This window comes from Dothidotthia symphoricarpi (assembly GCF_010015815.1).
Source record: "Dothidotthia symphoricarpi CBS 119687 unplaced genomic scaffold P153scaffold_21, whole genome shotgun sequence".
NCBI classification, from domain to species: Eukaryota; Fungi; Ascomycota; class Dothideomycetes; order Pleosporales; family Dothidotthiaceae; genus Dothidotthia; species Dothidotthia symphoricarpi.
This window is the reverse complement of record NW_022985028.1, coordinates 60,123-86,431: the sequence shown is the minus strand read 5'-3', so window position 1 is coordinate 86,431 and position 26,309 is coordinate 60,123. Positions and strand designations below refer to the sequence as shown.

The following is a 26,309-nucleotide window of genomic DNA, read 5'->3' as shown; positions in this document are numbered from 1 at the left end:
TGATTCACTCTGCCGCAACTACCCTTCATGCATTGCAGCATCGTTTCATGTTCAACTTGCATAGTTAGGTACTCAGCCGACACTACCCAGCCTCGACAGGTTTGACAACACGACTCGGCAGTAATTCCTCCGATATCGCGTTGGCGTTTGACCCTGATATCGCCGAGCATCACAATCAGCGCTAAGATAATTCGTACAACCTCGGACGCGTTGCACAGCGCCGCTCTCTTTAGATCGTTTCTTCCCGCCGTCAAATATCCAGTTTGTCGCCGTTGTGCCTGTGGTTCATTGGAGAGCATAGCCATCCGATTGGAAAAATACATGCAGCACAGAAAGAGAGAGTTTGTGAATCGCCGGAGGAAGCTGCAGTGGGGGAAGAAGACAGAACCAAGACATTGAACACAACCCATACTATCGACTGAGCGGATATTACACGAAATCCATACAAACACCCCACCTTCGAGTCCGAGTATGGCGCCAACGGGCAAAGACGCGTCGAAGCGGGAATGGAATACAGAGAAGCTGGGACTGCGAATGGGCGTCGATGCGCTGGCTGCTGGGTCGGCGGCGACGCTCATCGCGCCGCTTATCACGATAATAGACAAGAGCATTATTGAGAACGCGAGCGGGAGAAATACGCTGGGCGAGAGTCTGAAAAAGAGCGCTCGCGAGATGCTGTCGAAACCGCATGTGTTTCTGACCAGTCGGCCTTTTGCGCTGGTATTTGTACGTTTGTTCTGAATCCCCCCCATCCCACACAATATATCTCTACCCCGAACAAGCCATAGAAGAGCAAAACACGCCAAGAAAACGCACAAGCTAACCCACCCACCCACCACCAGGCGCTATACTTCGGCACCTACCTAACCGCCAACACAATCGACACCACCTCCTCAACCCTGCACTCCACCCCGCTCACCACAACCACAGCCGGCACCCCAAAATTCCTCGCAACCTCCACCACAAACCTCGCCCTCTGCCTCTACAAAGACAACCAATTCACGCAGCTCTTCGGGTCCTCGCGCCGCCCCGTACCCCTCCCCACATTCGCCCTCTTCACCGTGCGCGACTGCCTCACCATCTTCGCATCGTTCAATCTCCCGCCCCTGCTGGCCCCGGCGCTGGAGCGCAAAATGGGCGACGAGGTGAAGCGCTATGTTGAGGCGCAGAGTTTGGCGCAGTTTGTCACGCCTGCGGCTGTGCAGATTGTGAGCACGCCGCTGCATTTGTTGGGGTTGGATCTGTATAATCGGCCTGCGGCGATGTGGGTTGGAGGGGAGGGGAGGGTGGGGAGGGTGCTTAGGGATTGGGCGAAGAGTGCGCTGGCGAGGATTGGGCGGATTATTCCGGCTTTTGGGGTGGGTGGGGTTGTGAATTTGAAGGTTAGGAGGGGGATGATGGGAAGGTTGGAGGGGAGAGTGGTGAGTGGGTGATGAGTTGGGGGTGATGGTGGATGTGAATTGTGTAGACGTGAGTTACGATGGTATTTTACGACCTCATGAACTGTTGCTCTTCTCACTCTGCCTCAGCGACTGACTCACATCAACGACCATCTCATCAGCAGACATCCTATTCCACATACACATCACTTCCGCATCTTTTTCCAGTCCCACACTGACTCACCCCCACCCCCAAATCCACATAAAACCCCTTCCCCTCCAGTCCCTCCACAATCCTCACACTCCTCCAAAATCTTCCACTCAATCAAAACAGCTAATCCTTCCAGCCGATGTCTGTGTCCGTCTCTCCCTTGCAAACAAAAAATGAATATCTGCCACCAAATGTCCGCTTCCGTCTTCGCCTTTCCAAAAAAGCTTTGGAAACAAAAGTTCATGTCTGCTCCCCTCTCTGGTCTCCAAAACTGTCCGAATTGGCAATCCATGGCTGCTGTGTTCCCGCTTTTCCTAAACGAAAAGGAGGATAGCGTAGTGGTATGTGCGCGGCTGTCCTAGGTGTGCTTCCAAAACAAAAAAGGCTGCCTATATGTCTGCGGCTCTCTCTGCTGGTCAAAAAAGATGAAAAGATGGGTGATGGCTGTTCCTGTCCCGCTCTTTTCGAAAAATACAGAATCGAGTCTGCTATGAGTGTGTCTGGCTCTGCTTTCTCAAAAAGATGACGATAGCGGTGACATGTGCTGCCGTCTGTGTCCCTCCATTAAAAAGATGTCCGGAGTGTGGGATGTGCACGTCTGGCTCTGTTCCTCAAAGATTGCAGAACATATGGATATGTCTGTTCCCGTCTCTATACCTTTCAAAACCAAGCATTCGCTGATATCCTCAAATGTCTGCGCCCGTCTCTGTTCCTCTAAAATCCAACAAAGTATGGCTGATGTCTGCTCCTGCGCCTCCTCCCAACTTATCTTTTCGAAAACTACAGATCCCGGATCTACATGTCCGGGTTCCTGAAGATACAACCAAATATCGCCATGGTTCGGAAGGCCGTGTTTGGTACTTTTTATTGAGAAAAACTCAAAAGTCTTGTCAAAACTCGATATGTCTGGTTCCGTGCTGATTCTCAAAAACATCATTCTATCGAATCTTACCTACCATTCCGCCATGGCTGCGGCGCGTCTCTGCTCCAACATCTCAAAGATAAGACGAAAAGCCATTTAGGTCCGAAAAGAAACTACAGACGATTCCATGTCTGCGTGTTCGAAAAAACACAATTCAAAGAGATCATGGCCGCCTGCGCTCTGCTTCCCAAAAGAATCATCACCAAGAATTTATGGTTTGGAAATTGGAAGTTGGACGTAAATCTACTTATTCGGAAAGACCTGCCTATCGTTGTGATGTCTGCTCCTGGTTTCGCTGTTTGAAAGCGGAGGAAGAGGTGACCGCATGTTTGGGGGGGTTTGGTTGTTACTATCTCTTGCTTTTCCAGAAAGGTTTATCGTGACAGCCGATGTCTGTGTCTGCCTTTGCTCTCTAAATCACAAATCAAGAAACTCCATGGAGGGAATGTGATTGATAATACTTCATCTCTTCGTACGCTGCTCCGTGAATGATAGAAACCTCGGTTTAAATGCTTTTGTTTTGCTTTTCTACCAGAACCAGAAATCATCAACTCCATGAATGTCTTCTAGATCCAGCACCTGTGGGGTATACTAAATCAACGAGTATATTTCTTATGACTGTCGCTCGCTGGCCTGCTTTACAAAACTCTTGTTGTCGACGCACTTCCTCTTCTTCTACCCATTCAAGGTTCATCCAAGTCGAGACAAACATCCAAAAGTCATAGCAGCAGCCAATCATGCCTGCCCCTCTGTCTTTCTTCAAACAATGATAACCTAAATGCATGGCTGGAGAGTCTGTCACTCTCATAGGCATCCAAAACACATATCCTCGAAGTGCCATGAGCATCAAGAACATCCTTGTACAAATTTCTAGCACTTCTTATGTGAAGTTCTTAACACTGAACCTGCGCTTCACAACTTAAATCTGGACTTCGTAAAGGACATGGCCGGGAAGTTTGTCGTTTCGAAAAACTCGATTGACAACTGGCGATGTGCGTCTTGACCGAAGACAACTCAAAAGTGTTCCATGTGGAGCTACTTGCATTCACAAAACACCTGAATTCTTCCGAACCTAAGAAGCATCTGACCGAGCCCATGTTGATTGTGGAGCTCTGTCTTGTTCCAAAAATTCTGTACCGAATCTTTCATGGCTGAGGGTTCTCTTGTCTTTGAATACAGGGTGTCTGGGTACTGAAAAAATGGCACCGCACTGCCAGATATGGTGGCGCAGAATAGGAGGCAAATGCCTTTGCAGCTATGGTCGGGACAGTTAATATATATATCTTTGCACCCTTCGAGTATGCACCTTCACTGACTATCAATATCCCTCTATATCTCCAAAAGACTCGGGAAGGCACTGCTATGTCTGCTTTTGTCTTTCTCTTACAAAATGCATTACGTTTTCCGAAGTTTGACAGTCTACACGCTATGGTTGCTGTCTCCTTCATACTTGAAACGACGCATATGGGAGTTGCTGCACAAACCCAATACTTAGTCGTATATGTCTTGGGTGAGAGATAGTTCGACTACAACCAAACCCTTCGACCAAATCCATCGACTAGCTCAGATTCCAAATGGGCTGCCCAATGGACATATGTGTCCGTTGTCCAACTTCAAAATTGAAACCAGAAACGCGGATATCTGGAAAATTTGTCGTTCCCCAGCCTTAGGCGCCCTCCCAATTTATATCTGTTCGTGTCGAAAACTCTACTTCTCAAAAGGATACTATTACGATATGTATGCTACGACTTTTAAGCTCTTGTCAAACAGCGTTGTGTTTCCTTCTACTTCACTTCTTCGAAAACGAAAGACGGATAATTCAACCTCATGTCCTTTTCTCTCCGCTTCCTGTATAAGCATTCTACACCAGACGTTCTCACTCCTATGTCTGCTCCATCTGAACCGTCTGAAACAAAGAATAGGGCCTGTGCATCTGGTTGAATGACTACTGTTGAGAAGGACATCTACATACAAAAATTTGGACATGGTGCTACCTATGATCTATGTGTAAACCATCTTTTCAAACTTGGCCGAAAAGGATGCGTATAAAGTTACTATTCCCTGGCTCTGTCCTCTTCTTTTCCAACACCGGACTTTTCCTGGGATCTACTCGAAACAATAGCGAGTGGCGTCATGTGTCTCGCCTTCCTTACATCAAAACCATCTCTTTTTAGAATTGTCTCAATGACCATGTCTAAAAACCTGAATGTCTGCTGCAATAGCTCTAGTAGTATGTTTACCACCAAAATGTAGAAACTCTTGAAAATTCTCTTTTCCTTCTGCGCGATACTGAAACTTTGCTTTGGTGATCTTCTTCCTATGTTCATCACAACGTAGTAATCTGTAGATTGAGCCAGAGTCTTTGAAATGGGCAGGATACAACTTCATGGAGTTTGTGTTGATAATGTATGGAACTTAAGAGAAGCACAATATGATCGAGAGTAACACAATAGCACAATAACCCTTGCATAGTGAGTTAGTGAGACGATACAAAAGGAGTTGTTACGATTCATGACGCGAACGAGGAGAAGATGGTATGCAAGGCCTGATTCCAATCTCGTTCAACCTGGCTACATTAAAAGTCGCCCAAAAGCTCTTTGGGTTGAGCACTTCGATGGCCATAACGGGTTCGAGTGCAGTGTATGAAGCTCGATGGAGAGTGGGTCAAGATGGGAAGCTCTTACTAGTCTCTGGTACTCCCTGGTGCGTATGCATCTGAGCGGCGACCATTGGCCCCGCCGGGGTTTCTGGACGTTGCAGCTGGCGCCAACGTGCATTGCAGAAACGCCAACATGTGGCGCAGCACCTTGTCGAGCGACAACAGCGAACGAAATATGGCAGCCTTTCCACCTTGCCGCCGACCATCATTCAAGACATCCCATATCAGCCTGAACAGGGACAAAAAGTTCTAAGAAGTTGATTTTCGCAGCTCCTTTCTCTCGTCTTGATTGTAGTGAGCGGAGGGGCGATCGGGCGACACAATGGCCCAATCTTCACACGAACGCGTCGTGATTGACAAAAACGGAGATACCCTCATTACGCTTACATCCCGGGATGATTCTTTCGCCATCTGGGATCCTTTACGCGACGAGTTTTCCTCACCAAAATCCTCAGGAAACGAGTGGAAAAGCAAGAGGACCCTAGAGAACGAACGCGTCCTCGCAAATAAGGTCGCTTCAGAAGAAGACGAGAGCAATGCCACGACTGAAACACCAGAAGAGATCCTTGAGACAACGATCGTATATCAAGTGTCTTCGAAGCACTTGGAAACGGCTTCTGGAAAGTTCAGAAGTGAGCTCACAGGGCCATGGAGCGAAAACGTCAAAGGAGAAGATGGCCTGTTTCATCTGACCGCGGAGAACTGGGATCCTGATGTATTCAAGATCCTACTGAACATACTGCACCTTCGCAACCGCCAGGTGCCGAAGAGCACCAATCTGGATACTCTAACCAAGATAGCTGTCTTGGTGGACTACTACAGGTGCTGGGAAGCTGTAGAGACGTGGACAACCCTATGGATCGACATACTGAAGAAGAAAGAACTCGTACCTACAACGTACTGTGGCGAGCTAATTCTATGGATGCAAATCGCTTGGGTGTTTGAGCTGGATGAAGAGTTCGAGAAGACGACAGCCATTGCCGTGCGCCAAAGCGACACAGCAGTCATTCGAGACATGGATCTTCCCATTCCACCAGCGATTCTCGGTAAGCAGCTAAAGCAGTAGAGAATGCGATGATGTCGGTATAGCTAATCACATGTAGACGCATTGGAGCTTCGAAGATATCAGGTAATCGACTCCATCATGTCAATTTGCCATGACTGGATTCCGAAGTTCTGCGACGAATACAACTGCCCAGAGGACTCTGATTCGTCCTTTGCCTGTGGATCAGTACTTCTCGGAGCACTTACGCGAGGGATGCATCGTCTGGGTTGTCTGTCGCCCAAGCCAGAGATACCTTTTGATGGACATAGTTTTCATACCATATCGAAAGCCGTCAAGGAGTTGCCAACACCTGAATGGTGGAGTGAAACCCGCAGCAGATACAGTAACAGCCATGAGTGCAGTCTGAAGGACACTGTGGGTCCCGACATCGATGCAGTCGTGGCGAACATCCGAGGGTTAAACCTTTGCGACTTCAGGGACCGTGCGAAAGAGCTCGATCAGTAGTGGAAGAAAGAAATGGAGAGTTGTCACTGAGGCACCTTGCCGTAGTGTTGGTGATCGACAAATCCATGTTGCATGACAGCCGCGAATCGAAACCACAAGGCTATGCCGTTTCAGGTATAATCCTCGGCGATTCGGACGCGTGAAGCATGCGTAAGAGGTCACGTAGGCCATCAGGCACAGCATCTTTATCAAGTCGTGCTCGCCTTTCATATTAGATAATTCTAAGCGCTGTTGACCGCACATCCATCGCCCACCTGCAGCTGACCCACTAGCCTATGTGCAATCCATAAGAAGCAAGCACAATCACCGTGGCTTCCTCACGCTTCCTCAAGCTCTTGCTCGCTGCCATCGCCACATTCATCACCATCTCCGCCATTCTGGCTTCTCTGCGATTTGGCGGCTTGCGTACTCCTTCTATTCTGCAATACCTAAAACCAACTCCGCTGCGAAATCCAGGGCAGTACCGACCGCTCACAAACTCAAGCATGGCTCCCAAGCAGTACAGAACGCCGCCGCAGCTGCCTCCAAAGTTCACAGCGACGACGCAGAGCCTGTTGGACGACACGAAGAAAATCGTATGTTGGGCCCTGTTCCACAACGCTGGGAGCTGTCACTGCTGGTGTCACGAGCCCCGCAATGAGGGGACCTTTACTGACAGCCCCCCCAGATCGAGCAGTCACGCAAGGTCCAAGATGATATCGTCAAGGCTGACAAGGCGACATTCGCTGATGTCATGCTCCCTATCGCGCAAGATGACAACAAAATGTCTCTCGAGACACACATCATCGGCTTCTACAACGCCGTATCCACAAACAAAGCCCTGCGCGATGCGTCCAGCGAGGCAGAGCAGCTGCTAGACGACTTTGGGATTGAGTCGTCTATGCGCGAGGACGTCTTCAAGCTTGTCGACCAGGTTTTGAAGAAGAAGGAGCAGCTGGACCCAGAGTCGCAGCGCCTGCTCGAGAAGGATCACAAAGGCTTCATTCGCAATGGACTGAGTCTGCCGGCGGGCGAAAAGAGGGACAGGTTCAAGGCAATCAAACAGCGACTGAGTCAGATTAGCATTGCCTTTTCCAAGAACCTGAACGAGGAGAACAGTGGACTTTGGTTCACACCCGAGGAACTGGATGGCGTGCCAGAGGACGTGACGTCTGGCCTGAAGAAGGGCGACGGCGAGAATGAAGGCAAGCTTTGGCTCACCTTCAAGTACCCTGACCTGTTCCCCACGCTCAAATACGCGACAAACGCCGAGACACGCAAGAAGGTCTATATTTCGAACGAGAACAAGTGCCCCCAGAACGTGGACTTGTTCCGGGAAGCCATCATCCTTCGCGATGAGGCGGCCCGCATCCTTGGCTACAAGAACCACGCCCAATTCAGGATCGAGGACAAGATGGCCAAGACTACAGAGACAGTCGACGAGTTTCTGGGCGACCTGCGCAAGCGACTTGCTCCTGGAGGCAAGACGGAGATCGAGAAGCTGATGAAGTTCAAGGATGCAGATGCCAAGGAGCGTGGCTTGACCGGCGAGCTGGCTGACAAGTACTACTTGTGGGATCACAAGTACTACGACAGGTTGATGCTCGAGAAGGACTACCAGCTTGATCACCAGGTCATCGCAGAGTACTTCCCTCTCCAGACAACCATCCAGGGAATGCTGAAGATTTTCGAGGAGCTCTTTGGTCTGGTCTTTGTCGAGATTGCGGGCGAAGAGGAACGGGCTGCACTTGCGGAGGGTGGGAAGGGATCGGACATCGTATGGCACGAGGACGTCCAAGTCTTCAGCGTATGGGACGATGAGGGTGAAGGTGCTGGTTTCGTCGGATATCTCTACCTCGATCTGTTCCCGCGAGACGGCAAGTACGGACATGCTGCCAACTTCAACCTGCAGCCTGGATACATAGACGAGAGTGGCAAGCGACGATACCCTGCCACAGCGTTGGTCTGCAACTTTTCCAAACCTACGCCCAAGAAGCCCTCACTCTTGAAGCACGATGAGGTCGTCACACTCTTCCACGAGCTTGGCCACGGTATTCATGATCTCGTCTCCCGAACAACATACTCTCGTTTCCACGGTACAAACACAGTTCGCGATTTTGTCGAGGCGCCATCTCAGATGCTAGAGAACTGGTGCTGGACCCCATCCCAGCTTCGCTCGCTCTCGCATCACTACTCCTTCCTCTCTCCAGAGTACAAAGCTGCGTACCTCGAGTCTTCTGGGTCGGACAAAGAGGCGCCGTCGGAACGCATCCCGAACTCGTTGATTGCTAACTTGATCAATACAAAGCACGTCAACGATGCCCTGTTCAATCTGAGACAGTTGCATTTCGGAACCTTCGACATGGCTGTTCACGAGCCGGCGAGCCATGAGGTAATCGAGAAACTGGATGTCGGCGAGACATACAACAAACTACGACAAGAGATCTCCCTACTCGATGGGCCGGAAACTCTCAGTGGCGAGAAGAAAGGTGACTGGCATTGGGGCAATGGCCAAGCCACTTTTGGTCACCTGATTGGTGGATACGATGCTGGGTGAGTTTTAGACTGCAGCTCAATCGCGAACATCAAACTAACTACCCTTCTAGTTACTACGGCTACCTCTCTTCCCAAGTCTACTCCACCGATATGTTCTATTCCGTCTTCAAGAGCGACCCTATGAACCCCAAGGAAGGACGTCGCTACCGTCACACAGTCCTCGAGCGCGGCGGCTCGAAAGAGGAGATGGACATCTTGGAGGAGTTCCTCGGCCGCAAACCCGACACCGAGAGCTTCTATAAGGAACTTGGCATCAGCAAGTAAACTGCCTTGGCATGTTTCGCATGTCGGATGGTGAAGATGAGATGGTGATATTTATACGAAAGAGATCTTACGATGATATGCGTGGTGCCGAGAAGTATAACAGGAAATACCAGAACAAGTGGGTCGATGCGATGAGGGCAGCATGGCGGGGGAGGAGCATCGGACTTTGGCCGTAGATCAACGGAGGCACACCATGTCTCAGCTGAGTCCGCAATGAGCTTATCTGCGTTGCACTTCGTGTGACAGAAATGAAACATATTCATCAAAAGTGACATGACTTCTAGCTCATCACATCGTTTATGCATCTGATCGTTTTCTGTGTTTCCCGCCATCGCGTCGGTGATCCTGGTTCGTTTCACAACCCTCTACACTTTGAAACATCAGCGGAAATGCCTTCCGCAGATCCTTGACGTGGTGATGGAATGAACAGAAAAGAGCATAGGTTTGAGGTGGACACACAACGTCTGGCATATTCAGGCAGGAGCCACGAGGAGAAGAGAACTCAATCATGTAGGCTTTTACAATCCAAGCGCGGACCACATCAGGTTGTCCCACGGCTCTTTTTCAGTCCATCCACATGAGGGAAATATGCAAAGACACATCGTCTGTTCATATTGTCTTTCGGGTTTTCGAAGTCCAATGAAGAAATGGGGCAGAAGGTCCACACGCATCAAAAAACGGTTTCTGAGGTTTGGACATTTGCACGGGGTTTGTTGTTTTGAGGTTTTGCAAGGATCGGTGGAGATGAGGAAGAAGAAGAGAGATCTTGGGATTTAGAGATGCATATGGCAACGTTCTCCATTGATGCGGTCCACCTGAATCTTTGGAAGTAGGGCAACACGCCGCGGCATGATAGGGGGATCTGCTGACTTTTCGAACTGATATTCGTCCTTCGGCCGGACGAGCACATGCGCAATAACTCGGTGTGTTTTGAGATCAAACGAGAATCATGGACTGTCATAAGAATAGCTTTTGAGATTCGGTTTTTCTGGTGTGTCAACGTGGATGGTGCAGAGTAGGAGAACAGCAGTCCAGGGAATGTTCGGGTGTGTGCAAATTATCGTTCATCGCATTTGCAGGTGTGCTTTTGAATCTCGAAGGATTATATGTGATGGCGATTTGTACAGGAAACATACGTTAATATTTCTTGGCTTTTAGTGTACTGATAGTCGTCTGATGTGCCAGATTTAAGGGTAGGTGTTAGATATCTTGGCCTCGAACATAGACAGACAGGAGAACGGTTTTGATAGAGGTTTAATTTGCAAATGGAGAAACACATGGCCTTGAAGAATGGGGGTTTTAAGATGTGAAAGTTGGCGATTGAGTAAGCACATGCGAGAGTTGATCGGAGCCCTTCGATTGAGGTTATCTTGAAAGGGAGCAATAGGGGTTACGACCGTTTAGTAACATAAGGATTGTAGCACACATGGAGTGAGACTTTTGGGATTCGGAACTCAGAAAGGTCAAACGGACCATGCAATCGTCGTAATGTATTTTAGATAAGAAGTAAAAACAAACAAATCGCGCATGGTTCTTTGCTCTGAATATTTTGTTGTACTGAGGGAGAGTAGGTTTGGAGATGAGGAATGCAAACTTTGCACAAGTGAGAGATATTTATGCACAAACGCAGGCGTCAAAATTTATTCGTGTTTCATCGATATGGCACATCACCACCAATTCAGCTCGATTTCTTCCCGTCAGCCCAACTCGGCTCTATCCCACTACATACATCGACATACGCATCCCATCTCCTCAACCCCTCTCTTTCACTCCTTTCTAACCATTCCTCCGTAACACCCTCCGTAGTCCAAAACATCGTCCACTGTCCACCTGGCAGGTTCCACATCCCAGTCGACCGCTCCTGATACCACTTGTTCACCGGATTACTCGTCCTGCTCCGCCAAACAACGCCACCAGGAAAGCACGTCCGCGTCAGCGCCGCCCATACAATGTCTGATACACCACCCGAGCCCTGGGATGAGGTCAAGACGGCGAATTTGTCGAGGTACGGGACCCAGTATGGTGAGTCTACCGACGTAACGTCTGGATGGGTTGAGCCCTTGAGTGTAGATGGCCTTTCCCAAGTGCAAATCGCGCCTCCTTCGTAGTCACCTGCAATGATAATACCAGCGACACGGCCACGAATCCGTTCAATGTAGTCCTTTGCATCCAATTTTCGGCGGAACGAGTCGTTTATCAAGTCGACGAGTTTGGGGAAGTTGATTCGTGGATCGTCGGCTAGCTCAATGCTAGGGTTTAATGCAGAGGGTGGTTGCCAGGGTCCAGTAACGCGTGGATCGGGGATCATGGTGAGCGGTATACCTTTCTTGAGGAAGGTCGCTGGATTGGGTGCTGCGGTATCGAAGAACCGGGTTGCACGTGAAGTCGGAAGTGAGGAGGAGATCATCGGTTTGTCAGTAATGAGGTTGTGGATCAGTGGGTTTTGGGCATGTTTTGACTGTGATTCTTCGGAGAGGGGTTGTGTGGCGGCCTCCGCAGGTGTGATGATCAAAGCCGAGGACGAAGGAGGAAGCAACTTCAGCGCTCGCTCTACCACGTCAAGATTGCTCAGATGAAGTGTAGGAGACGTATGACTGAGTTGCTGCTGTGAGGAATCTGGTATAGACGCCAACTCGTCTTCCACGAACTTCGAGAATGGATTGCTGCTTCCTAGTGACATTGATCCCCCGGTGCTTCCTCTGGTCTGGCCTGCCATTGACAGTTGTTGAAGTTCTTTCTTGATGTTGCGATATTCTGCTTCCAAATTTACGAATACGTGAGCACCGTCCGCTCTGCTCAACGATGGTATACCTCCCAAGGGATCGAGGATGATGATCCGGTCTAAGATAGGTCGTTCCATTGCCTCTTTCTTCTTGTCGAGTGCGATGTTACCAGTGTCGTTGACTTGCCCAGAGATGCCGGCAAAATCTCGAATCAGCGCTAGCAGCACATCGTCGGCCTGGACTTTGACTTTCTTCAGCTCACTGTTGTACGCGAATGACGGTATGACAGGAATCATGCCATCGTCGATCGGAAGAAATAACAAATAGTCGTTTTGCACTTGAACATCTCCTCGTACACGTGCAGTACTCGGAACATTGTTTGGCAAATCCGAAAAGCTCAATGCATGCTCGACTAACAATGCGCCTGGCTCATTGTAGTCTTCCAAGGCAGCAACCAAACGCCTTGCTTGCTCCATGACTGTCTTATATACCACGTCTGAGTCTGCCGTTTGTTGTGTGATATCTTCATCGCAGTCTAGTACCACCGCGGTGCTCAATCCCAGCTGCGCCAACTGACTCAACGTGAGCGCGATTCCTCCCAACGTCTTGTCATCTAGCGCTTGTGGTTGCCTCAGCTTGACCAATGCGAGATGCAAGGGTTCATCCTTATCGCCTTCCTCATACGCCTTCTCCGGTAGAGGCTCCCGTGTGAAGACAGTCGGCTCATACAGATTGCCAAGGTTCACGCCCGATTTCGCCAGGCCCCATTCGTTGTGTACCGCCTCGCTCACAGCCTGTTTCACCTTTGCCGCAGCTGGCGTGTCATTCTTCTTCGCGCTGTCGAAGTGTTTGAGGAAGTTTCTGGCATCGCGTTTGCCAGGCGACTCTTTCAGCAGGCGAGTCAACTGCTCGCGTTCGGCGCGCTGGCGTTCTTTCGCCGAGCTCGACGATTTTCGGATATGCGATGTTTGGGCATGTGCAGTCGTCGAGAAATGAGCATTCTTATCGAGTTGGGGGAGCTGAGAAACCATCAACATTTCTATCACTTCGATGCTCACAGCTACATATGAGTCAGTAAACACGTACAGTCAGCGTTGCCCTCCCCAAGCCCCTCGCGGGGACTTTGCAACAGGTGAACATGCTTCATGCTACCGCCCAGCTACTGAACACATTGGAATACGGGAAAATTAACAGGGAAGATGCAATCGCGCGGTGATCGCCAGAAAAGTCTCATGTGCTCTCGGTTGAAGCTTTGACGATTGACCTTATCGATAAGCTGCGTCACGCCGACTTCGGATCACCAATTGTTCAGGAATTCCAAGTGCGGGGTTCATTGGTAATGCTTTCTTGAATTACTGCAGTACTGTATTTACTTTCTCACGACCAACCTGACTAATTTTCTTTAGTTATCATCAAGTTGTGAGGATTGAGGATATCAAGGTCAGCTGAGTCATCTACTACAAATCAACGCCGGGTCTGATGCGGACTCCGTCACTGCCATCCCACTTGATTTCTCCGCCGCGAGTTAGCAGGAATTAGTGACTTTAAATCATGCAATTTTCGTCGATTGGCTACAGAGTAGTCTGAATATGGGGATAATTGCGTAGATATGAGACCTCGAAGCTTCTTCACGTTAGCATCCTCTCGAAGCCTCACAAGACCCCAGCTAGCTTGCGGCGGAAAAGTCGAGGGTGTACGGTACAGTAAGCGCGGAATTCAATGACATCGATGATGGTGGAGACCTACGGATTTATGAGGGACGTACATATATCTATACAAGTCGAGCTCCTACTTGAATCTTCTCACACAAACACACTATTAAGATCCGATTATTCACCCACTTCACTATGGCCCCGCAACTCGCTTGGATCGGCCTCGGCAACATGGGCAGGGTGAGATTAACCACCCTCTCTCCGGGTCCCATAAGTTTCCCATATTAACGCCTCACAGGGCATGTGCAAGAATCTCGTTGAAAAAGGCAATCTCGACAAGCCCCTGATCCTCTACAACCGCACCCAGAAACGATCTGATGACCTCGCTGCCAAATTTGGCTCCGGCAAGACCAAAGTGGTGTCTGAGATCAGCGATGCCGTTAAAGACAGCGACATCGTCTTGCTTTGTCTCGGAGACGATGATGCGGTAAACACTACCGTTGACGTCATCTTGAAAAACGACGTCAAGGGCAAGTTGATTGTAGACTGCAGTACCGTACATCCGGATACTACAAATGCGTTGGAGAAACGAGTCACAGAAGCCGGTGCAGAGTTCGTAGGAGGGCCTGGTACGTATAGACACTTTATTTTCATGCTTCTCGGGGATTCAGATTGTAAACCGTCGAAGAGTGCAGGCGTTTCACTCTGCCCAACCCAAAGCCTCACAACCATTTATTCCAAACTCGAACTTGTTCATCTAACAAATTCATACAGTCTTTGGCGCTCCACCAATGGCCGATAACGGCCAACTTGTTTGCGTCATGGCAGGTTCGAAATCTGCAGTCGACAAGTATAAGCCTTACACCAAAGGTGTTATGGGCCGCGCGTGAGTCTTTCCACTCCTTCCATACACTGACTTGTTCAATCCACTGACCAAACGGCTAGGGACATCGACTACTCCGGTCAACCGGCGGGCAATGCTACCCTTCTGAAGGTGATTGGCAACACGTTCATCCTCAACATGGTCGAGCAACTCTCCTCAGGCCACGTTCTTGCCGAAAAGACTGGGCTCGGAACAGACAATCTCCATCAATTTATCACCACCATGTTTCCCGGCCCGTACACAGCCTACAGCCAGCGCATGCTCGAAGGTGACTATTACCAACGCGAAGAGCCGCTTTTCCATGTCGATCTGGCACGGAAAGATGCTAGGCATGCGATGGCGTTGGCTGAGAGCAGTGGGAGTTCCGTGCCGATGTTGGAGAGCGCGAACAAGCACTTGATAGCGGTGAAGGCGCATCTGGGTGATAAGGGCGATATTCCTAGCATATATGGCGCCGTGAGGAAGGAGAGTGGTTTGAAGTTTGAGAACAAGGAGTAGAGAATGGCGTGGTGCAACGATTCAAGAATTCAATTTATCCACGGGACCTTTTGAGTTCACCGGATATGAGTAGATCATATAGTCATTACGCCATCTAAGCAGTGTAGTCAGGTTGTGATGTTATGCATATGTGGATAACTAGGAACACTCCTACTCTGTTTCAGCTGATAAGCTGTACTTTCTCCTTCGCCATCTGATGGAAGACACACTCAATCTGTGCTGTGTCGTGACGGGATGGTAGCAGCTGCACCCCTTGCGCATTCTCTTTAATCAAGACGAAAGCGGGGTAAATGATCCCATATGAGGAAATGATCCTCACCATGCAGCGGACTGGTCTTACTAAGAGCAACTACATTTGGCATTATATCGGCCCACAATCGTATAACGGCAGTTGCGGACTCTTCGGTCGAAGTGATATCTAACAAGTCCTGGGAACTATACTCTAACGAGTCTTTCTACCAAGTAAGAGCACAGCGTAGAGGCCAAAGAAAGATATGCAGTCTGACCGGAACGTTAACTAGCATAGAAGCTGGCATAGAAAACAAGGGAGAAGCCAGAGCAAAAGCAGTCGAAAGACAGACCACTTACCTCCGATAATCCCGTAAAGAGCAAGGAACACGGTACGAATACACAAGGTATAAAGCTATCCTCCATCTTGATATTTGATCTTACACTCGCAGAAGTCCATGGACTTCTCTTTCAACGAGCAGTTCGACGTCGTCCTGACCGAGCTCAAACCTCCTGCGAAGGAAACTGAACACCCGACTGTCAGCGCCACGCAACTCATAACTTGCCAAACTCTCAAAGAGCTCGCTTCCAAGAATGCCTTGACCATACAAAATATACCTTTGAACAAACTCTATCCAAGGTATGTATGATCCAGGTAGCAATATTGTCATACTGATGGAGGATATTAGGCTCTCCAAGGGCTTCTTCTGCATAAAGTCTGATAATATGTGCAAGATTGATTTCTCGGCAACCTTGTTGGAGTATTCTCAACGTGAGAAAGATGCCGTCTGTATCCTATGTTGTTCACCGAACTCACTAGACGACTGACAAACTCAGGCCAGAGTCGACAGGAGCCGCCAGGCTCTAGTTGTATACTGGACTCGCCATCCCAAGACCGATTTCGATGATTTGTTCACAAAGATCAACGAGCTAGACAGGGTGTGATATTTTTGGTGGCGAGGAGCGATTGCATGGCATTTATTGTACCAACCAGAGTCCACTCTGCTTAGATAGGCGATTGTGTAAAATCTGCTAAGATTCATGCTTCGATGGTTGAGCTTGTACTCTTTGACGTCTGTTATCACCGCAATCTTGTGCTTCACTCCTTGATGCATCTCTCTCCTATCTCGGGTCGAATAGTCTACTGATAGAAAAACGAAAATCTGGGACGTTCTGCTGCTCTCTGTAGATTTTCGATGTCAACGTAGAAAAGACATTCCCAGATGTTGAAGGTTGAAACAAGGTTGAAGGTGAGAATGCTAGCGCCGTCTCCATGGGCAGTCGCGATGCGACGCGTCGCGCGCTACTTCTCCACTACCACCACCCCAACATAGAAACATCACAAACTCCCTTTTCATCGCGTACCGTCATGCCTTAAATGGGAATATAGGTTCATCTCCGCATTTACTAGTCACAGATGTTAGCTACAGCCTTTCCTTGCATCAAGGTCTATCTCACATGAGAGTGGTCGGCACGTCGACTTCCACTCAAGTCCAGGACGGCTTGTTTGCTGCTACATTACAACCACCATGAAATGACCGCGTATAGAAATGCAAAGACGCCTGGTTAGAACAGTCAAACTGTAACTGTGGTTCGGTTCATGCTCCACCGAGGTTACACAAATGCGTGCCCGGTTCCATCTCTCCGCAGTTGTGCCGCCCAGATTAACTAACCCCAGACATTACCCCAGCTTCTGGGTAAAAGGTACCCCACCTCCCCAACTTAGGTCTGGGGTCACAAAACCCCTGGTTGATGAGGCATCAGCTGATTAGCTCGAGCACTCGACCGCGCTTCTTGAAACGAAGGCTAAGCCAGATACTGCTGCGTAAGACTTGGTCTGACTTCATGGCTCCCAGGATCGACTGATACCTTATGCTGCATACTTGAGCGGGGGCATTCCCACTTCTTCTCATCCACACTGCGATCGACCTTTCCTCGACGGCACATATAATCACCACAGTATAAGACAGAATCACATGAATGTATCGCGGTCGCTATGGGATTCTTCAAAAGACCAACCCTACGCAATCGCGATGATAAGCGTACAAGTGCTGCAGAGCTTACATTGCGCGAGTCCATTTACCCGCTCTGTCTCGTTACTATCCTGTTCTTCCTTTGGGTAAGTATTCTCTCTCCGCTCGTCTCTCATGTCTTCTGACCAGCTCCCAGGGTTTCTCATACGGTCTTATCGACACACTGAACAAACACTTCCAAGAGAGTCTTGGTATCACACGTGCCCGTTCATCCGGACTCCAAGCAGCTTACTTTGGCGCATACCCACTCGCCTCTCTCGGCCACGCAAACTGGCTGCTGCGACACTGGGGATACAAGACCGTGTTCATCTGGGGACTCTTTTTGTACGGTGTTGGCGCTTTGGTCGCTTGGCCATGTCTCTTGCATCGCTCATTTGGCGGCTTCTGTGGGGCCACGTTCATCATGGGCAGTGGGCTTGGATCGCTTGAGACGGCCGCAAACCCATATCTTGCGGTTGTGGGCCCTCCCAAATACAGCGAGCTACGAATCAATCTCGCGCAGGCTTTCAATGGTATCGGGACTGTTGCTTCACCTGTCCTGGCGTCTTACGTGTTCTTCAAGAACACAGGCTACGATGCGGAGGCGTTGAAGAATGTGCAATGGACCTACCTTGCCATCGCTTGCTTCGTGTTTCTGCTGGCGATCGTCTTCTACTTTTCGCCCATTCCTGAGGTCACTGGTAAGCGTTACAGTAAGCGATAGACAATGATAGTTTACTGACCTTGGTTCAGATGCCGATATGGCCTTCCAAGCCGAGGCCACGCACGCCGGCACAGACGTGAAGCCGTTCTCAAAACAGTATCGACTCTTCCACGCTACGTTCGCACAGTTCTGTTATACAGGAGCGCAAGTTGCCCTTGCAGGGTCGTTCATCAACTATGTCACCGAGACACGAGTCAAACGCAATGGCCCCACGAGCTCATCCGATGCAGCGAAGTTTCTCGCCGGTGCTCAGGGAGCCTTCACATTCGGCCGCTTTGCAGGCAGTGCGCTGATGAAGTTTGTCAAACCTCGTTGGGTGTTCCTCGTCTACATGACATGTGTGATAGTGTTTCTCATACCGACCATCACCGAACGCGGCAATACAGGTATGAGCATGTTGTTCATCGTGCTCTTTTTCGAATCGATAATTTTTCCAACCATTGTCGCTCTGGGTATGCGCGGTCTAGGAAAGTACTCCAAACGCGGCTCAGGCTTCATTGTCGCCGGAGTATCTGGTGGTGCAGTGGTTCCACCTCTTCTCTTCGTCGCGGCCGATGCTCAAGGTGCTATCAACTACGAAACAGGTCATGCGCCGACGGCCATCGCGATGAGTGTGCCACTCGCCTTCATGATTGTAGCCTGGTCGTACCCAATCTGCATCAATTTCGTACCAGCTTACAGGAACGTGGCGGATAGTTTCTCAGAGACGGAATTGGGAATCACAAATGCGCACGCAAATGACCCAGAGAATTTGGTAGGCGGCCACAACGGATTTGACGAGGGCCATGCTAAGAGTGATCCATCGGCGCACACGGAGACTGTGGACATGGACAGAAAATACTGATTAGAGGGGGGGTTAAGTCGAACGACTTCATGATCACTGCTAATGATCCAAAGATACCTCTGATAAGGGATGGGACCGGCCGTATATAGATGCAATCACTCTCATTGACAGTCATCCTAGCGCACATATATGCCGTGATACCCGTTTTATCGTTGACGCAACCTTGACACCATCGTACCTGACGATCCTAACTGATCGACAATGACCACGAGCTTGTTCCTTACATACGCCTGGTGCCATTGTTTTTCGCAGCAACTTTGAGATGCAGTACGCCCTCGCCCTCAGCCCCGCACACGCGTATTGGCGTATCCGAAGTCTGAGGCTCCCGCTCATTCTCTCAGCTAAGTGAAGAAGTCATACCAAAGCCGTAGCACCATCTTGCAATAACATGACAATTATATACAAGATGAGTGAAAGCTTGGGTGTTGTAACTAATGAAATCCTCTGTCATAATGGTCTTTTGGAACACCGTTCTGAACCTTCAGGAACGAAGCTTATTTCCCGCTTTCGAACTTAACCGAGCGTTGTCCCCCGCTCTTTCACTAGCGCGCCTCTTGAGGCGCAGACCTGACAGGACCACGACGCAAGGTTGCCTTGAGCCGTGACATACTGGCTGCTCTAAGGTCATGTCAAGTGTCTTTTACAGCAGTCGCCGCGATTTTCTGCAGCCTTAAGTCGCGATCAAGAAGAATGTGGCGGTCATGGACAGGAAGGCGCTACTCTTCCCGTGGTAGGCACCCATATGTTCAAGTTGTGGGGTGGAACCAGTCCATTGCTGACCATGGTATTGCACAGCGGCCTTATTCTAGCATCGAGTTACCTTTCCACCGCCTCGCCTGTCGGCTACTCGTTCGCGTTTGACAAGCCGTTGCATACTGCGGGAGTTGTATTGCTGCTTACAGGTCTTGTAATTGTCGCATGTGAAGCCTGGTCGCGACAGACGTCGCAACCGCGGCTGCCTACGCGATATGTCGCGATACCACTTAGCGATGGTCACAGCAGACCTCATAGAGAAGAGATATGGAACGAGGCAGGGCAACCGGCACAGAAGAGAGCGTGGGGTGTGAGGACTGTTGGAGCGCTGCTGGCTATACTCTTGTTTGCCATCTGTGGTCGCATCGGCGTTTTTTACTACGTTGTGAAGAACGTGGAGTGCAGTGGGCCCTCACATGTCGTGAGCTACTCGCGTTGGGTCGTCTACGTCAATACTGACAGCAGCAGGCCTTCCTACCACTCGTCCTAGCCCTTTACCACAGCATCCGCCATTCTAGCCAACGCTATGGCTCCGTCTGGACTGCTAACACTCGCCCATTGACGTACTGTGAACTCATGGTTGATTTTGTCTACAATAACTCGACTCGTTACATTCTGCCCTCTGTTTTATTATCCATCAGCAGCTTCCTCGTCATCGTCAAGTCAACATCTTTGCGTTCTACGTATATCTGTCCAATCGCGGAGGATCTGACAACGGCCATCTCTTTCCTACAGTTCCTTGGCTTCGTTTTGGACTCGATCATTGTCCCATTGTTGTACCGCTTGGTAGACGATGATATTTCTCCAGCGGACGACTGGACCATTCGGTTCCAAGATGGCACGTCCAACAACATGCTTGCTGGCTTTACGTTTACCGTACGTTACCCTAGATTTTCAGGCTCTTCACTCGCGTAGTGCTAATCAAACGCAGGCCTCCGCTCTCGTTCTCTTGGTAGCCGGTCTCACGGTGTACGTGGTGATGCCAGAACATCGGCAGCTGATGTTTGCTTTTCCTTCTGAATACCTCCATGGTCTCTTGCGTTTGTCATTGATGATACCCTTTATTACGTTGTGTTTCTTAAAATCAGTAAGTTGTCGTATGTATTTATCTTGTGGAATAAAGGCTAATCCTACAGGCACGACTGTATGGCGTTATGAGCTCGGTGCTCATCGTTGCGTTTTCCTCTGCATTTATCGGAGTTTTACGATCCCTTGGTACGGATGTGTCCCATTCCTTCCCGCCAAAATCTACCATTAGCCTTGTCCCGTGCCTGGCCCTACTCATCATTACTCTGGTTTTGTATCTGATTGTTCACGCCAATATCGAGACTCGGGCTCGATCTACAATTTCAGCTCGTTTTGGCAGAAATCAAACGGTGGCCTTCGTACTCATTCTCATCGGCTTCTCGGTAAGCGTAATTGTCTACCACCATCAGAAACCTCTGTTAGAACACCCCATCACGACCTTGATTGAGCTTGCGAACGTGCAGCATGATCAGTGGGCATCACAAGCACACCGAAGCAAGTCACTCGCCGAGGCAGTGGTACACTATCGACAGCGTTACACACGAGATCCCCCGCCAGGTTTCGACAAGTGGTATGAGTTTGCAGTTTTGCGAAGTTCTATTGTGATAGACGACTATGACAACGTCGAAGAAGACCTCGCCCCATTTTCATCTTTCAATCCAGATGATCTGCGCCTGCGTACAGCGACTGTGTTAGCTACTCATGAGGGAACTGGAGGAATCCGTATCCGGGCAGGGGTGGCGGAGGCTTTCGTCAATGCGTCTGAGCCTCGTTGGTTGCCAATTGATGGAGCACTCAAGATGATCCGGCAATTCGCCGTGTTTCTTCCCGATATGGACCTCGCCTTGAACCTCAACGATGGATGTCGTGTTGCAATTCCACATGATCGGCTGCGGGATGCTTTGGACAATCCGCAGCCTTATCCAGCTTCTGATCCGTCACGGGCCAGCAAAGACTTTAGTAAAGATCGCGCAAGCAAATGGCCAAACGTAGACAAGATTCATGTGGATCCACAGTTCTTCGAGGATGCACGCCACAAACCCTCGTATCAAACATATGGTTCAATCGCTTGCCCTCCTAATTCCCGCGCGCGAAAGGAACGGCACTGGGATACCCAATCGCTTTGTCCGACATGTGCACTGCCTCATTCTATGGGTGCCTTTGTATCTAACTGGACACTTTCTGGCGATCCTTGTCACCAGCCCGATATTGCGAACCTGCATAGCCTCCATCTCAGCCCTTCCGCCCTCATGGGTACGCATGACATTGTTCCGGTTTTTAGTCACAGTCGTGCACCAGGATACGCCGATATACGTTACCCATCTCCTTGGACCTATATGGAGAAGACAAAATATGAGTTTGACGAGAAATTCCCAGACTCCAATTTCCACGACAAGGAAGATGTGCTCTTTTGGCGAGGCGCTATCTCGGAAGGTGTAAGCATATCCGGATCGTGGAAGGGTATGCTCCGACAACGCCTTGTGCATCTTCTGAACAACAATACATCCCGACAGCCGGTTTTATTGCCAAAGGGTGACCATAGCGGGCAACTGGAATATATGCTTGAACACACAGACAATATCAAAAAATCCCTGGGCACCAAGACTGACGTGCGGTTCGTCGAGAATATTACTCACTGTGCTGGTCAGATCTGCAAGAACCAAGCTCGAGAGTTTGGACTCGTTGATAGAATCGATTTCAAGCAGCATTGGCGCTATCGCTACCTTTTCGATATGGACGGCCCAAGTTCCTCTACCTCAACCATTCCGTTCCTGCAGTCCAACTCTGTGGTCTTCAAAACCGCTGGTGTTTTCCGAGAATGGTTCGACGGCCGCCTGACCGCTTGGCACCACTTCGTACCCGTTGACATCCGACTCCACGACATCTTCTCCATACTAGCTTATTTCGGTGGCTGGGGTGTCGAAGCGAGAACGAAACGCATGACGGAGGGAAGGACGAAGGAAGCACAGAGCATTGCGAGGCAGGGGAGGGTATGGGCAGACAAAGTGCTGAGGAAAGAGGATGCGGAGGTCTATATGTTCAGGCTCTTGCTCGAGTGGGGCAGGCTGACGGATGATGCGAGGGTCGATGTTGGATTCAGGATGGGCAGGAGGAATGGGAAAGATCGCGGAAAGGCAGAGAGAGCGGAACTATGACGCCGTAGGATATATATGGGGCATGAACACGACCATATTTTGCGATAATGCAAGTCATACGTAACGATACTGAGCAATTGAAGTGCTAAAATTCGAAACGCTAGACTCGACGGGTAGAAACTTACTGGGCGAGTGTAAAGGTGCATGGAGGGATGAATGTGTGCATTGACACCAAAGCCTGATATTACTGGGCTGGATTGCGAAGTTGTATGCACCTACATCGCCTACTAGTCCAAGCAAGGTCTAGTTTCATGCTATCGCATTAGGCTCCAACCGTCTAAGACACTCGATCTCTATGAATCTCCTTTACTTTTAGCCTCGTATATTTCAAGATCAGATCGGATCAGGGATATGCTCCACTATTTTGGTCGGCATGCGCCGCGAAAGTACACTGTTCCTGACATTCACCCCATTGTTTCGCCGCCTCGGGATCCTTGCGAAATCTGCCTTTCGCGGGCATGGACATCCGACTTCTACACCGCGCTGATCGATCTTCCAATCGAGATACAATCCCACTGCATCAAGTACAGGGTCTCGTCACAAGAGCTCCGAAGATCGACTCTACAAGGCTGCAAATTTTGCCGCACGCTCGCTGATGGAATTCATGGCAAGTTGTTTTACGATGATCTGTACCAACGCTTCAGGGGTAAAGAGACAGGTAGTGTCTCTGCTGGCACCGATAACTGTGTAGTAATGGAAGACGAGATAGCTGATCAAGACGCTGAAAAGGAGGAAGATGACTGGAACGATGCGTCCGGTTTTAACGAAGAATTGATTGATAACGACCCCACTGATGGCTGGGGTGCTTGGATAGACCACGATACGCTGATGGAAGCATGTATTCTTGAAGTAGCGATATCGTTCGAGAGAGGAAAAGAAGAAGAATGTTTCACGATTGTGAACGTATATATAGAAGCTGTCGAACAACCCACCGAGGAAGGCAATGTGCTGCAAAATTTGCATGGCGTGGAGCTGCGATATCATATCAGCACAGATTGTAAGTCCTCATCTATCTCTAAAAACCTCCAACCAATTCCGACTATAGGGGGCGGCCTACCTGAACTTGACAAGATCTTCCCGGCCAAAGCAAGTGACAGCACCCTTGGATCAGAAAAGAATATGGAAACTATACAGCACTGGGTGCGTTCTCTCGCATTTGTCCCTCAATCAAGCACCACGAACTCTACGCAGATACCTGGTAGGCTGATAGAGCTACAATACGGCGACACCCTCCGCGTTTGCGATTCCTCAAGCATACTCCCATCAGACAAGAGCTTTGCGGCACTAAGCTATGTATGGGGAGCCAGTCAAGACTTTATCCTACTTAGCACCAATATAGACTCGCTGATGAGAGGTTTCACGCCTGAAAAACTGCCACAGACTATTCGAGATGCTGTCACGGTCACTCGCCGTGTTGGGCTTCGATATCTCTGGGTTGATGCACTGTAAGCTTTTAACCCTCTTTTCAAGACAAAAATTCACGACGTGTAGATGCATCATACAGGATTCTGACCAAGACAAACTGCGAGAGCTCCCCAATATGGGTCTCATCTACAAGTATGCTACTGTGACAATCGTGGCTTCTGTTGCCAAGTTCGCTACGGAAGGATTTTTGAACCACATCGCGGAGCAAAAGAGTTATGAAATCGATCCAGTCGCTATCCCTTATCGTACAGACAATGCCCTGTACGACCGGGCTCAGCTGGTCTTAAGCTACCCTGCCACATATAACCGATTCGACGATCCCATCAATGACCGAGCATGGACATTCCAGGAGCTCATGCTCTCAACACGGGCAATTCTCTTTACATACCGCGGTATACAGACAATCAACCGTGAAAATATAAAGCCTGTAGAAGGCCCAATGTCAAAAACGGATTATCAACTGCCTAACTTATCCTGGAGCGGAAAACTATTTTCACTGGCTACATCTCCGGAGAACATACGTCAGGTATGGCTATCAGCCCGAGGAGAATACAGTCGGCGTAATATTACGTATCAAACCGATAGGTTGCTGGCTATATCTGCTATCGCCCAAGAAATAGGTCGCGTGTATCAGGGCAGGTATCTCGCCGGAATGTGGGAACATGACCTCGCCGTAGATTTGGGGTGGAAAGTTGCACGAGAGTTCAACGAGGGCGACGAGACAATTCTCCCTAGGCTTCGCGCAAAAGAATACGTAGCGCCATCGTGGAGCTGGGCCTCCGTGGACGGCAGTGTGGAAAGCTATGCAGACAACTCCGGAGGCGAAACGATGGACTTCCAAGTCGTTTCATGCGACGTGGAGCTAGCTGTCCCAGGATTCACGCATGGCGCCGTCAAGTCAGGAGTCTTGGCTGTCAAAGGGCGCATTTGCACATGCTTCTGGCGATGGCATCCACACGCCTATCTCAAGAGCCTCAAATCTCATGGCTCCCTAGCAACACAACACTTTCCTGATTCTGGAGGGTATTGGGATTTTATCTGCGGCGAGGCGACCGCCGATGCGCTTGAACCAGAACTACAGCATAACACGGAGGTCATGTGTTTGGCAACACGCCTTACTAGGATCACACCCATCAGATATCACGTAGAAGGCTTGATGCTGCTTCCAGTAGATGGGCAACGATATCGACGAGTTGGGTTCTTCACAATCTCAGATACAGCTGTTTTCGATACTGTTAATGTGCAGGAAATTACCATTGTCTAGAGTATATTCCTTTGTTGTACCCAGGATAATGTATATCAAGTTTTCCAGTATCGCAGAGCAGCCAGACAGAAGCGAGTGCGCTTGAAATCTATACACAACCTACGCATGCTGTTTGACATCGATATCCTGGATTGACTTTTCTCTACCCAGAACAAGCTTCCGGCAATCTGTACTGTCGACGTTTCGTCACTCGCTCAGGACTTTCGCCCTCCACTACACAATGAGACCGACATAGGCGAAAACCAAATACGACTCGACTCTATAACTATGAGTTGTATCACACGAGAGTCTTTTGAAATTCCTATTGGGCAGAAGAAAGAGGCCGGGCACTACATTATTAGGACGAAGAACACAGTTGAACAGCAGTTCTCTTCATGCCTGGAAGTAAAGAGTGGGTACTAATGAGGCCCTACTACAATTCTGGAGATGAAGGGACAGAATCGGAGATTTCTCGTCAACAAGGAGCCATAAGCAACAGTTTAGGCTTGCTTGATATGCAGTTTTGGGCCGGAATTGAGGAACGAAGATACACTCTGATGAGCAACTCAGCAGCGATAAGATCTTGCTGCCTTGGGTTACAACAACGTCTACATATGAGCTGATGTGACTAGAATCCATATGCCGGCATACAAAGCACCAGT

At 49.5% G+C, this 26,309-nt stretch overlaps 9 protein-coding genes across 9 annotated transcripts; 7 read left to right on the top strand and 2 right to left on the bottom strand.

The window, feature by feature from the left end:
* Window positions 1-480: 480 nt before the first annotated feature.
* Window positions 481-1,412, top strand: P153DRAFT_251419 (uncharacterized protein; the record flags this gene model as incomplete). The annotated part of the gene is made up of 2 exons (XM_033662714.1): window positions 481-726; window positions 843-1,412. Coding segments are annotated over 2 exons (816 nt in total), but the record flags the coding sequence as incomplete, so codon positions are not given.
* A 3,091-nt stretch (window positions 1,413-4,503) lies between these two features.
* Window positions 4,504-5,000, bottom strand: P153DRAFT_116509 (uncharacterized protein). The gene has a single exon (XM_033661943.1). The coding sequence runs from the start codon at window positions 4,837-4,839 to the stop codon at window positions 4,567-4,569; it is 273 nt and encodes a 90-aa protein (XP_033519311.1). The 5' UTR covers window positions 4,840-5,000; the 3' UTR covers window positions 4,504-4,566.
* Window positions 5,001-5,493: 493 nt separating this feature from the next.
* P153DRAFT_300543 (uncharacterized protein) lies at window positions 5,494-6,681 on the top strand (the record flags this gene model as incomplete). The annotated part of the gene is made up of 2 exons (XM_033664335.1): window positions 5,494-6,217; window positions 6,275-6,681. 2 exons carry the CDS (start codon window positions 5,494-5,496, stop codon window positions 6,679-6,681), a joined length of 1,131 nt encoding a protein of 376 aa, XP_033519310.1.
* A 485-nt stretch (window positions 6,682-7,166) lies between these two features.
* P153DRAFT_360566 (thimet oligopeptidase) lies at window positions 7,167-9,480 on the top strand (the record flags this gene model as incomplete). Its single annotated transcript, XM_033666923.1, has 3 exons — window positions 7,167-7,256; window positions 7,349-9,213; window positions 9,267-9,480. The coding sequence occupies 3 exons, from the start codon at window positions 7,167-7,169 to the stop codon at window positions 9,478-9,480; spliced, it is 2,169 nt and encodes a 722-aa protein (XP_033519309.1).
* A 1,629-nt stretch (window positions 9,481-11,109) lies between these two features.
* Window positions 11,110-13,436, bottom strand: P153DRAFT_348986 (mitochondrial amino-acid acetyltransferase). Its single transcript, XM_033666229.1, has 2 exons — window positions 13,290-13,436; window positions 11,110-13,222 (listed from the first exon to the last, which is right to left on the bottom strand). The coding sequence occupies exons 1-2, from the start codon at window positions 13,341-13,343 to the stop codon at window positions 11,159-11,161; spliced, it is 2,118 nt and encodes a 705-aa protein (XP_033519308.1). The 5' UTR covers window positions 13,344-13,436; the 3' UTR covers window positions 11,110-11,158.
* A 134-nt stretch (window positions 13,437-13,570) lies between these two features.
* Window positions 13,571-15,332, top strand: P153DRAFT_325134 (uncharacterized protein). The gene is made up of 4 exons (XM_033665263.1): window positions 13,571-14,095; window positions 14,154-14,484; window positions 14,630-14,741; window positions 14,801-15,332. The coding sequence occupies exons 1-4, from the start codon at window positions 14,051-14,053 to the stop codon at window positions 15,234-15,236; spliced, it is 924 nt and encodes a 307-aa protein (XP_033519307.1). The 5' UTR covers window positions 13,571-14,050; the 3' UTR covers window positions 15,237-15,332.
* Window positions 15,333-17,633: 2,301 nt separating this feature from the next.
* P153DRAFT_300838 (glucose/galactose transporter) lies at window positions 17,634-19,044 on the top strand (the record flags this gene model as incomplete). The annotated part of the gene is made up of 2 exons (XM_033664347.1): window positions 17,634-18,177; window positions 18,230-19,044. Coding segments are annotated over 2 exons (1,359 nt in total), but the record flags the coding sequence as incomplete, so codon positions are not given.
* Window positions 19,045-19,623: 579 nt separating this feature from the next.
* Window positions 19,624-23,066, top strand: P153DRAFT_348977 (glycosyltransferase family 90 protein). The gene is made up of 5 exons (XM_033666228.1): window positions 19,624-19,774; window positions 19,840-20,218; window positions 20,266-20,673; window positions 20,729-20,884; window positions 20,934-23,066. Exons 1-5 carry the CDS (start codon window positions 19,746-19,748, stop codon window positions 22,977-22,979), a joined length of 3,018 nt encoding a protein of 1,005 aa, XP_033519305.1. The 5' UTR covers window positions 19,624-19,745; the 3' UTR covers window positions 22,980-23,066.
* Window positions 23,067-23,296: 230 nt separating this feature from the next.
* Window positions 23,297-25,668, top strand: P153DRAFT_434634 (HET-domain-containing protein; the record flags this gene model as incomplete). Its single annotated transcript, XM_033673097.1, has 3 exons — window positions 23,297-23,976; window positions 24,025-24,424; window positions 24,471-25,668. The coding sequence occupies exons 1-3, from the start codon at window positions 23,331-23,333 to the stop codon at window positions 25,666-25,668; spliced, it is 2,244 nt and encodes a 747-aa protein (XP_033519304.1). The 5' UTR covers window positions 23,297-23,330.
* Between the last annotated feature and the right edge of the window lie 641 nt (window positions 25,669-26,309).